Raw genomic sequence first — 11,411 nt, forward strand, 5'->3', positions numbered from 1 at the left:
TCTGTGACAAGAGGTCGGACCGTCTCTGGGGAGAGGACACGTTCAACATGGCCCTCAATAGTATTAAGTATATGGTAACCGCAGCAGGATGGTCTGTGGGTTACTCTGCTGGGATGCCACAAGGGCTTAAGGTGGAAGAACTGAGTTCTATTGGTTATTCTCAGGGAAACCCTCATCAGGTCAGTGGGCCTCGATCTAAACCTCAGTTTCCTCATCTGTGAAATGGCAGTACAGGGGGCAGCTAGGTGGTGCAGTAGATAGAGCACTGGCCCTGGATTCAGGAGGACCCGAGTTCAAATCCTGTCTCAGACACTTGACACTTACTAGCTGTGTGACCCTGGGCAAGCCCTCTTTGCCCTGCCCCCCCCCAAAGGCACTACAAACACTTATCTGCATGACCTACTTCACGAGGGCAATCATAAACTTCATAAGACAACAAAAAAATGTTCCTGCCTTATGTCCTGTGGCAATACTATCTTAATCCTACTCTGTGTCTCAGTTTTTTCCACCAGAAGAAGGGAATGATAAATAATCTTTGCCCCAGCTATACTTCTCAAGGAAGAGATCCTTACATTCCATCAGGGGGATGAGCTAGCATCTAACAAAATCCCTTTGCAGAACCATTAAAAAATATGGCAGGAGAAAAGAAGGTTCACAAATCCCATACAAAAATGTTGTAATGGGGATGGGGTGGAGGAAGGGGACGGGACAGCAAATCTCTGATTGTGTAACGTGCTACGAAACACACTTTCCTTAAACAAAGGAGAGGCCCATTGGTGGGACAACAGCTAAAGCAGTGGTGATACGTGAGCACAAGAGAACATTCTTGCGCAGTAGGAAATGACAAATGTGATGATCTCAGAGAAGCTTGGGCAAGCTGAGATAAACTGCTGCAGAGTGAAGAGATCCAGGGAAACACCATACGGTGAGCCCAACAACACGAACAGAAAGGCCCAAGGTGACAATGCAATTGAAGCTGAGGCTGTGAACAGAAGGGCTAAGCTTGGGCTAAAGAGGTATGGGGAGCTACCTCAACCCTTCTCCCTTGGAGGGGAGGGAAAACAGACTACAGGTGGGCAACACCACCAAGAACACCCAATGTTTCCCAAGTATCAGTTAGTTTTATTGAACAACTGTCTCCTTCATTCTTTGTTCTAAGAAATGGCTGGTGTCTTGTGGTGGGGGATACTTTGGGAAATGTAGGGGATTTATAAAACCAAAATATACCAAACATTTTTCTAAATGCCTAATTTCCCCATGCTCCTATTAACTGACTACCAGGGAAATAAGAATAATTAACAGGGAAAAAAAGAATAATTAACAGAGAAATATTTAATAAAAGTATTTTAATAAAAGCCCAAGTGTTACATAATTAGGAAGATAAATTTGCTGCTCACCCATGACAATGTTGCATATTACTTTTGGGTTTTCAGTTGTATTGTTATGTAAGCTAAAACCTTGCTGTAGATAGTTTGCAGCCATGGGAATAGATCGATCTCTCTCTCTTTCTCTCTCTCTCTCTCTTTCTCTTTCTCTTTCTCTTTCTCTTTCTCTCTCTCTCACACACACACACACACACACACACACACACACACACACACACACACACACACACACACACAGCCCTCTACTATTCACAGACACCATATTAACAGATTGAATCCCAAGACCCCAAAACTAACCACAAAGCCCCAAAGGAGAAGTAGCTGGTGACACAGTGGTTGGAATGTTACACCTCGAGTCACAAAGACTTGAGTTCAAATCTGGCTCAAACACTTACTAGTTAGGTGACCCTCAGCAAGTCACTTAACTACTGTCTGCTTCAGTTTCCTCAACTGTCCTCAATAAGGACAATAATAGCACCTACTCCCCAGGGTTACTGTGAAGCTCAAATGAGATAGTATTTGTAAAAAGGGCTTAGAGAAGGGTTTTGTTGGGGCAGCTAGATGGCTCAGTGGATAAAGCACCAGCCCTGGATTCAGGAGGACCTGAGTTCAAATCCTGACTCAGACACTTGATGCTTACTAGCTGTGTGACCCTGGGCAAGTCACTTAACCCCAACTGCCTCAACAAAAAAAAGGGGGGGGGGGGCTTAATACAGTGCCTGGTATACAGTAAGCACTACATAAATGCTTATCTCTCCCTCTCCCCCAAAGGAGAAAGAACAAATCAAAGGGCCAGATTTTTGGACAACAATGGGAAAGGCAGCAGTGAAGTCCTTGACTCTGGCCCTGGAAGACAGAGGACTCAAATTATGAGTGCCAACAAGACAAGGCCAGATAATTCTGTCACTACAAACAGTATCGATCCAGTCTGGGGAGAAGATTTGCTCTGCCAATGCTGTCCAACCTGAGATCTCCTTACCTCCCATAAGTATATGCTCTCTGCGATGCCAGCCAGGACGTAGAGGCCATTAGGAGCCGCAGTCAGACATGTCACCAGTCCAGGGCACACGATCTTCTGCTGAAGCTGGTCCTATGGGAAATACAACACAGATAGGGTTGGCGCTGAGCTGAGGAGGAGACTCATTCTCCTTTGCTTCTCCCTGAGTAACAAGGCCACAGTTTGCCTTAACAGAGTAAGCATTTGCCCCACCCCTCTGCTGAAACAGAAGAATTGAAGGTGAGGGTGGCTGTTTAAGAGCAGGAACATCTTAAGTTCCCTCTACCCCCACAAGGCCACAATTCTCATGTGGTCAAGAAGAGACAAGTGGGGCCTGGGGTGTAATCGTCACTGTCAGACAAAGACTTCTCAAATAATGTCTCCTGTGTCTATGCTTCTTGCAACAGAGAGAAGAAAGACAAAGGAGGTTATGTAGATGGTCACCCTTGGGAGTCAGCAAAGATCTGAGTTAAATTTGGTCTCCAACAATCACTAGCTGGCAGCTTTGAGCAAGTCACTTAAACTTGCTGAGTCTAGGTTTCATCTATAAAATAGGAGCAGCAGCACATGAATGAATGAAAGAGCATTTATGAAGTGCAAGGTTCTTAGATTCTAGTGGGAGGGAGACAATACAAAGGGAGGGGTGGCAAAGGGGCCTCCCAGTCTCACTCTGGGCAAGATGAGGTGAAAGGTCAGCACTCAGGTCCCAGGAGCAGGTGGCATGGTTTGGAGATGGGGTCTGCACTCTGTAGACCCCGTGGTTTTGTTTTTGTTTTTTTAAACAGACTGAAGGTCTAGGGCAACCCTGTGTCAAACAAGTCTACTGGCACCATTTTTCCAACAACATGTGCTCCTGTAGTGTCTTGGCATCACATTTTGGTAAATCTCCTGCTATCTTAAATGTTTGATTATTATATCTGTGATGAGTGACCTTTGGTTACTACTATAATTGTTCTGGGTTCCCACTGACTGCACCCATATAAGACAGTGAGCTTAATCAATAAGTGTTATGTGTTGACTGCTCCACTGACCAGCTATGCCCTGTCCCCCATCCCCCAATTCCCTGAGACACAATAATACTGAAATCAGGCCAGTTGATGACCCTACAATGGCCTCTTAGTGTTCGAGAGAAGGGAAGAGTCCATGGATGAAGCAAATTTCATAGTTGTCTCATTTTTTAAAATGGCCACAGGGCAGCTAGGTGGCACAGTGAATAAAGCACCAGCCGTGGAGTCAGGAGGACCTGAGTTCAAATCTGGCCTCAGACACTTGACACTTACTAGCTGTGTGACCCTGGGCAAGTCATTTAACCCTCATTGCCCCCCCCAATACCTAAAAAAAAAAAAAAAAAAAGGCCACAGCCACCCCAACCTTCAGCAGCCAGACATTGAGGCAAGACCCTCCACAAGCAAAAAGATAACAACTGGCTGAATGTCCAGATGATAGGATTTTGTTAAGCAATGAAGCATTTTAAAATTAAGGTAGATACATTGTTTTTTAGACTTAATACTATCACACACTTAACAGACTATAGTATGGTATAAACATAACTTGGACATGCGGTGGGAAACCAAAAAATCCACAGGACTGGCTTTACTGTCCTATTCCCTTTACTGCAGTGGAACGCACAGTTTCTCCGAGATATGGCTATAATACCTCACATGGCTACTCTCACGAAAGCTGAAGGTACTCTATAAATCTGAGTTATTATGCAAAGACATATAAGGGCCTTAGATAATGGGAAAGGAATTCAAACATTTATGCAACACCTCCTTTGTACAAGGTGATGGGAATACAAATGGGGAAGCATATTAAAAACCTTTTCTTAGCTCAACTGAATATATTAAGAAATAGGTATTTTGGGAGCAGCTACGTGGCACAGTGGATAAAACACCAGCCCTGGATTCAGGAGGAACTGAATTCAAATCAGGCCTCAGACACTTGACACTTACTAGCTGTGTGACCCTAGGCAAGTCACTTAACCCTCATTGCCCCACAAAGAAAAAAAAAAGAAAAAAAATTGGTATTTCTCTACTCTTGAGTCTTTTCTGTACTGTTTATAAGAGTAAAGCCAAGCAGGCCCAGAAACTATGACTAGGAAATGCCTTTTGTCTAGATCACATCCTGGCCTTGCCTAGCTCTAGAAGGGATGAAGGTTATGGCCCATTTAAGCAAAGTGCACTGGATTACTGTGGCCCACTCTTACCCCCACTCCCGCCTTGGTGTGGCAGCCAGACCTGAATAGCTCCATGAAACTGAGCTGTGCAGTTACCCAAACAGGCCACAGAAGAGAATTCTGACAAGAGGTGGTCCTTGTGAAAGGAAATGGCAAACCCCTCCAGTATCTTTACCTTTGAAAAACCCCATGGACAGAAGAACTAAAATGGTAAAAGGAATGACATGGGCAGATGGGCCCCTTATGGGCTAAGGTGTCTGACACACTGCTGGGGAAGAGTGGCGGACAACTACAACCGAGTCTAGAAAGAATAAAACAGCTGGGCCAAAGCTGAAAGGAAGCTTAGCTGCAAACGAAGCTGGGAATGGAAGGAAAATCTGATGCTGTGAAGATCAATACTGCACAGGAACCTGGAACGTAGTAGATATGAAGCAGGGTAAGCTGGAGGTGGTCCAACAAGAGGGGGAAAGTTTACATATAAACATCTTGGGTGTCAGTGAACTTAAATGGATGGGAACAGGTGAATGTAATTCAGGTGGTCAACTGTGGACAAGAATCCCCCAGAGGAAATGGAGTAACCCTCTCTGTCAATAAAAGGGTGAGAAAAGCAATACTGGGGTATAATCCCCAAAATGACAATGCTTTTCAAGGCAAACCAAACCAAATAACATCACAGTAATACGAGTCTGTGCTCCAACCAAAGAGGCCAAAGTTGATAGGTTCTATGAAGACCTACTACATCTTCTAGAAATAAAACCCTCAAAAGTAGTCACATTCATCACAGGAGATTGGAATGCTAAAGAAGGAAATCCCTGGAATAATAGGCCTTACTTGGTCTTGAAGTACAAAACAAGGCATATGATGGGTGATGGAATATTACTGTGCTATAATAAGGCCTGGTAAGACCTGTATGAATTTACATAGTGAAATAAGAAGAACCAAGAGAACACTGCACAGAGACAGCAATGTATTCTCAGCAATACAATCCAAGACCATCCCAAAGGACTAATGATGAAACATACTATCTACCTCCAAAGATGGAACGCAGACTGAAGTATGCTACTTTTCACTTTCTTTCATTTTTTTTATTTTATTCAAATTTTCTTGTACAAAATGATTAATATGGTAATGTTTTACATAATTGCACTTGTATAACCTATATCTGATTGCTTACCACCTCAGGGATTGGGGAAGGGACAGAGGGACAAAAACAGGAATCCAAAACTCTAAATAAAAATGTTTATTACTTAAAAAAAAAAAATAAAGTTCACTGAACAGTTTATCATTGGAAGAAAAATAAAATTAGAGATTAGCAAGGGTATGTTTCATGCAAAAATGGGCATAATAAAAGACTAAATAGGTAGAGATTTAACAGACACAAAAGAGGTGACCAGCTAAGTGGTACAGTGGATAAAGCACAGGCCCTGGATTCAGGAGGACCTGAGTTCAAATCAGGCCTCAGACACTTGACACTTACTAGCTGTGTGACTCTGGGCAAGTCACTTAACCCTCATTGCCCCACCCATAAAAAAAAAAAAAGAAAGAAAGAAAGAAACTCTAATAAAAAACAGGCTAGTGAAGGTGAAGGGATTCTACCTAAACTATTTTAAACCCTAAAAGCCAATGCTGCTAATGTGTTCCACTCAGCATACCAGCAAATCTGGAAAACTCAAAGTAACCACTGAATTGAAAAAGATCAGTTTGCATCACAGTCCTAAAGGGCAGTGCAAAGGAACGTTCAAATTACCAAACAACTGTGCTCATGTCACACACTGGCAAGGCAATGCTCAGGATTCTGCAAGCTAGGTTTCAGTATGTGAACTGAGAACCACTAGAAGTACAGGCTGGTTTTTGAAGAGGCAGAGGGACCAGAGACCAAACTACCAACATTCACTGGATTATGGGAAAAGCATGGAAGTTTCAGAAAGACATCTTCATAAACTACATTAAAGATGGTGACTGTGTGGTTCACAACAAAATCTGACAATTACTCAGAGAAGGGAGTACTAGATGACCTTCCCTGTGTCCTGAGGAACCTGTAGGCAGGTTGCCAACTACAAATTTACTGAGAACTGACTGATCCCCACCTACTCTCCGTTCCCAAGCCAATGAACTGCCTAGGACTAACCAATCTTTGTCAATTCCAGACTCTTGATCAACTTATGGACCTCTCCCACTTCCCCCTAAGCAAACTATCCCAATGGTTCCCCACCTTACTCCCAGAACTTCAGGTTATTTTGTAAAAGGACCCACCTACATTAAGTAGTTTCTATTTAGAGTTAAGTAGCCCCTATACTTAACTCTAGAGCAGTTCTGTGGTTTCTTCAGTTAAAGGTTCATTTATATTAAGTTCCCTTTTGTTCTGTTACCCCATCAAAACCCTGTCCTTGGGTCCCATCTTTGGGTATTCCTAGCTTCTTGCTATAGTTCCTCTGCACTATTAAGATTAAAGACCTTAGTTCAGAGAAACCTGGAGGGTCTTACGTGAGCTGATGATGAGTGAGATGAGCAGAACCAGAAGAACATTGTACACAGTATCATCAACATTGAGTGTTGACCTACTGTGATGGACTATATTCTTCTCACCAATGCAATGGTACAGAAGAGTTCCAGGGAACTCATGATAGAAGAGGATCTCCAAATCCAAGGGAAAAAAAAAAAAAAGAACTGCGGAGTATAGATGCTCATTGAACTATACTATTTCTTTTGTTTTGGGTGCTATTGTTTTTTTTTCTATTTTGAGGTTTTGCATCACTGCTCTGATTTTTTCTCTTATAACAAGATTAATGCAGAAATAGGATTAATGTTATTATGGATATATATGTGTGTGTATATATATATATATATGTATATGTATATAGATATATAGATATAACCTATATCAGATTACCTGCTGTCTAGGGGAGGGAGGGAGAAAAATCTGAAATTGGAAAGCTTGTATAAACAAAAGTTGAGAACTATCTTTCCATGTAACGGAAGAAATAAAATAAAGATTAAAGACCTTATTTTCTCCTATCTTGATAGTTTCCTTAATTTACAGGTTAACAGGGTCAAGAAACAAGTCAGACCCAAACATGGAACACCCCACTGGAAAAGGAGCAAAATAAAGCTGTACGTTGTCAGTTCTCATCTTTTTTTTTTTGGGGGGGGGGGGGCAGGACAATGAGGATTAAGTGACTTGCTCAGGTCTGCCTGAATCCAGGGCCAGTGCTCTATCCACTGAACCACCTAGTTGCCCCTCGTTGTCATCTTATTTATTTAACTTAGATGTGGAGTACATCATGCGAAATGCCAGGCTGGATGAATCAACAGCCAGGATTAAAGTTGCTGGGAGAAATCTTGACAATCTCAGTGCGGATGATACCACTGAGATGGCAGAAAGTGAAAAATTAAGAAGCCTCTTGACCAGGCTGAAAAAGGAAAATGTAAAAGCTGTCTTGAAGCTTAACACCAAACAAATCTAAGTTCTTGACAATTGGTCCCATCACTTCCTGGTAAACAGAGAAAAGAAATGAAAGCAGAGTCAGAATTTATCTTCTTGAGTTCAAAGAACACTACAGATGGCGACTGCAGCCATGAAACTAAAAGATGCTTGCTCCTTGGAAGGAAAACTATGGCAAACTGGACAGCAGACTAAAAAGCAGAGGCATCACCTTGCCAATAAAGGTCTGAATAGTCGAAGCTATGGTTTTTCCAGTAGCAATATGTGGTTGTGAGAGTTGGACTACAGGGAAAACTAAGCGCAGTAGAATCAACGGTTTCAAATTGCGGTGCTGGAGACTTCTGAAGAGTTCCCTGGACAGCAAAGAGATCAAATCAGTCAATATTTAAAGAAATGAATTCAGGCTCTTCACTGAAAGGACAAATACTGAAGCTGAAGCTTAATTACTTTAGCCACATAATGAGAAGACCCTGAAGTTGGGAAAGACTGAAGGCAAAAGGAAATGGAGAGAACAGAGGATGAAATGGATAGACAGTGAGTGCCATGGAAACAAAGAACATGAATGAATGTGGAGGACAGAAGGGTCCAGCAGGCTCCCGTCCATGGGGTCACAAAGAGACCGGACTGAGGGCTCAACAACAAACCCAAGTACCTCCTTCACCATTCAGGAGGATAAGGGTATTAAACACAGGGAGGAGGACCCTCAGAACCCAAGAGAGGAGCATCAAAAGAGGAAAAGAGTACTTTTAAGAGCGATTAAGTGACTATTGTTCTATTAAATGGAGTAGAAGATTAACCCCAAACTGACCTTTTCCTTGTTCAAGATTCCAATAAATGATGCTTCAGCTAGCCTAGTAGAAGTGCAAAGACAGGAGGAGACTGCTAGCTTGGGCACATTTCTCCACTAAAGAACAATGCCTGAATTTGGAATAAGAATCACTTTCTGGCACACTTCTGCTTAATATTTTTACTTCAACACTACTATGATCGTCTCCAGCCCCAAGGAGATTACAGTCCATAGGGAAGGGAAGGGAAGGGGTATGTTGGACACAAGGATAAAATAAAGTGGTGTGTGACAGTGGACAAGGAAGTCATTTTAAGTGCCCTAGGAGAAATAGGAGGAGTGGGAGAAGCATTACAAGAGGAGGAAGAGATCCATTCCAGATGCAAAGGCAGGCTTTTATAAATGCTCAAGTGCGTAGAAAAATAGTATGATAGAAAGTTGGAAGGCTAGGTTGCAGCCATGCAGAGGAAAGACAGGCCAAGGAACATGTATTTCGTCCTAGTGACTATGGGCCAAAAAGAAAGATTATTTTGAAGGAAGGAAGACTGGAGAAACCAGAAGTAGACAAAGCAACTGGAGGTTTTATTACAATGTGATAGCATACTATATTCCAGCAGAATACTGGAACAGTTTGTTTTTAGCATGGTGCCTCTTAAACTGAATACAAAACTAAGATTGTACCCGTGGAGGTAGAGAGAAGAGATACTGTGGGAATAGAATGGAGACTGCTAGGCTGAGGTGGTATCAGGATGCAGGATGAGCTGTTTGGCCTCAAGATGGAGAAAGAGAAAGAAACAGGAAGTAGTCCAGCCTTTGGTAAGGGGTAGGGATGTAGAATTCCCAGCTGCCTTGGAAGCTCCTCCGGGAAGGCCCTCCTGATATCTACCCAGCTGTCCCACTCTGTATATGTCTTGTGTTCGCTTACATGCCCCCATCCGTGTACATGTGTTAGTATCTCCAATCCCCACAGTTACTGGTGCCTCAGCATTTTACTTTGGGTATATCTGGGTTGAGAGAGGGTGCTTGGAATACTGCTTAATGTCAGGCCTCCCCTCAGTAGTGATCCCCAGCATCCTGGCAGTATCTTGTTTGCACATCGAGGTTTTCAGGCTGTCTCTGCCATTACACTCCGATGCCTTGAAAGGAAGGGCCACGTTCTTGCCTCTGCCTTTGGATTCTCCAATGCTCAGCGCAGTGCCTGGCACATGGACTGATTACAGCCGCAGTTCTCCATCCCTAGCCCTAATATTTTGTATCCACTCATAATAATTTGTATCCACTTATAATACACATTATAACTGAATGAACGTAAGCTCTTTGAGGGAAAAAACTTTTTTTTTCCTTTTTGTCTTTTGTATCCCCACAGCCTTGAGTAGATAGACTGCCTGGTGTCGGAGGACGCCTCAAAGTGCATCTCATCCGACACTTCATCCAACAACTTTAGAGGGGTTTGGAAGCTGAGACCCAGAGCAGGGGAAACGATGTGCCCAAGGTCACCCAGCCGATGAGAGGGAGCAGGGCAGGGGCTGGCACCCAGGCTCTCCAGATTCTTGGTCCAGAGCTCTTGCTAGAGGATGGGGAAGGTGGGAATTTTAAGAGGAGGGAGTGGTTAGGGTGAAGAATGGAGAAGGAAGAGGAGGGAAGGGATGGGGAAACACATGGGGGAGGAGGAGCACGCACGGGGAGGGGGGAAGCACGCACGGGGAGAGAGGAGGGACGCAACCAATGGGAACCTTCGGGTCGGCGCAGCCACGCCCCCTCCTCCCCTCCCCCTCTTTTTCACTCTCCTCCTCCCCCTCCCCCTAAGGACCGCCACGCGCTCTTCCTCCTACCCCCGGGGGGCGCCCGGGAGCCGAGCCCTTGCCTCTCCTTCCCCCACCCCCTCCCCCTCCCCTTCCCAAGCTGGCAGAGCGCGCCCGGCCGAACAGACCGAACTTTCCCAGCACAACGGGAGCCTCTCCCCTCCCCACCGCCACTCGCGCGCTCTCCCGCCCCGCGCGCCTGCGCGAACCTTCCGCTGCAGCTCCCAGGCGCAGATGTAGTTCTTGCCGAGCTGTCCCGCCAGCAGGTGCTCGCCGTTCAGCAGCGTGAGGCTGCGGGGCCCGGTCTGCCCGCCGCGGTACGTGTGGATGCTGGTGCCCGAGTGCAGCTCCCACACGGCGCAGTTCCACAACTGGCCCGCCGAGTCCGTACACACCGCTACTTCCACGGGCGCCGCCATCTTTGTCTCCCGGACACTAGCCCCACCCCCCCGTGCCCGCGCGGTGCGGTGATTAGCCGAAAGCTGTCCCCGCCCCCTGCTCTGGTGGGGGCGGAGGGGTGGGCGTGGGTGAGAGCGCAGCGCCCTCTGCAGAACGGGAGGACCCAGCGACGCCTACTCATTCGCCACCGGCCGGCTTGCTTTTTCCTCTGTGCAGCGGTGCACGTGGGAGAGAGCCTCTAGCTTATTCTACCTTTGTGATTGCGGGAGGGTCCCCCAACTTCTCTGGGCCTCAGTTTCCCCATGCATAAAATTGAGGGGGGTTGGACTACATAGTTTCCAAGATCGCTTACAGGTCTCTAACCCCTCAATATATCAGATCTGAAAATTGGAGCCCTCCCCCCACCTTCATTTCACTAGGCTCCTC

At 45.1% G+C, this 11,411-nt stretch overlaps 1 protein-coding gene across 2 annotated transcripts in view; it reads right to left on the reverse strand.

The window, feature by feature from the left end:
- WDR18 (WD repeat domain 18) overlaps positions 1–11,021 on the reverse strand; it is a 30,223-nt gene extending 19,202 nt beyond the window's left edge. For both annotated transcript variants that reach the window (XM_043976635.1, XM_043976627.1), the window contains exons 1-2: positions 10,796–11,021; positions 2,365–2,475 (exon numbers count right to left, since the gene is read on the reverse strand). In XM_043976635.1, the coding sequence (XP_043832570.1) occupies positions 2,365–2,475; positions 10,796–11,005 (321 nt within the window). In that variant the 5' untranslated portion in view covers positions 11,006–11,021. The remainder of the gene's footprint in view (positions 1–2,364; positions 2,476–10,795) is intronic.
- Between the last annotated feature and the right edge of the window lie 390 nt (positions 11,022–11,411).

The sequence above is a fragment of the Dromiciops gliroides genome, chromosome 1 (assembly GCF_019393635.1).
Source record: "Dromiciops gliroides isolate mDroGli1 chromosome 1, mDroGli1.pri, whole genome shotgun sequence".
In the NCBI taxonomy this organism is placed as follows: Eukaryota; Metazoa; Chordata; class Mammalia; order Microbiotheria; family Microbiotheriidae; genus Dromiciops; species Dromiciops gliroides.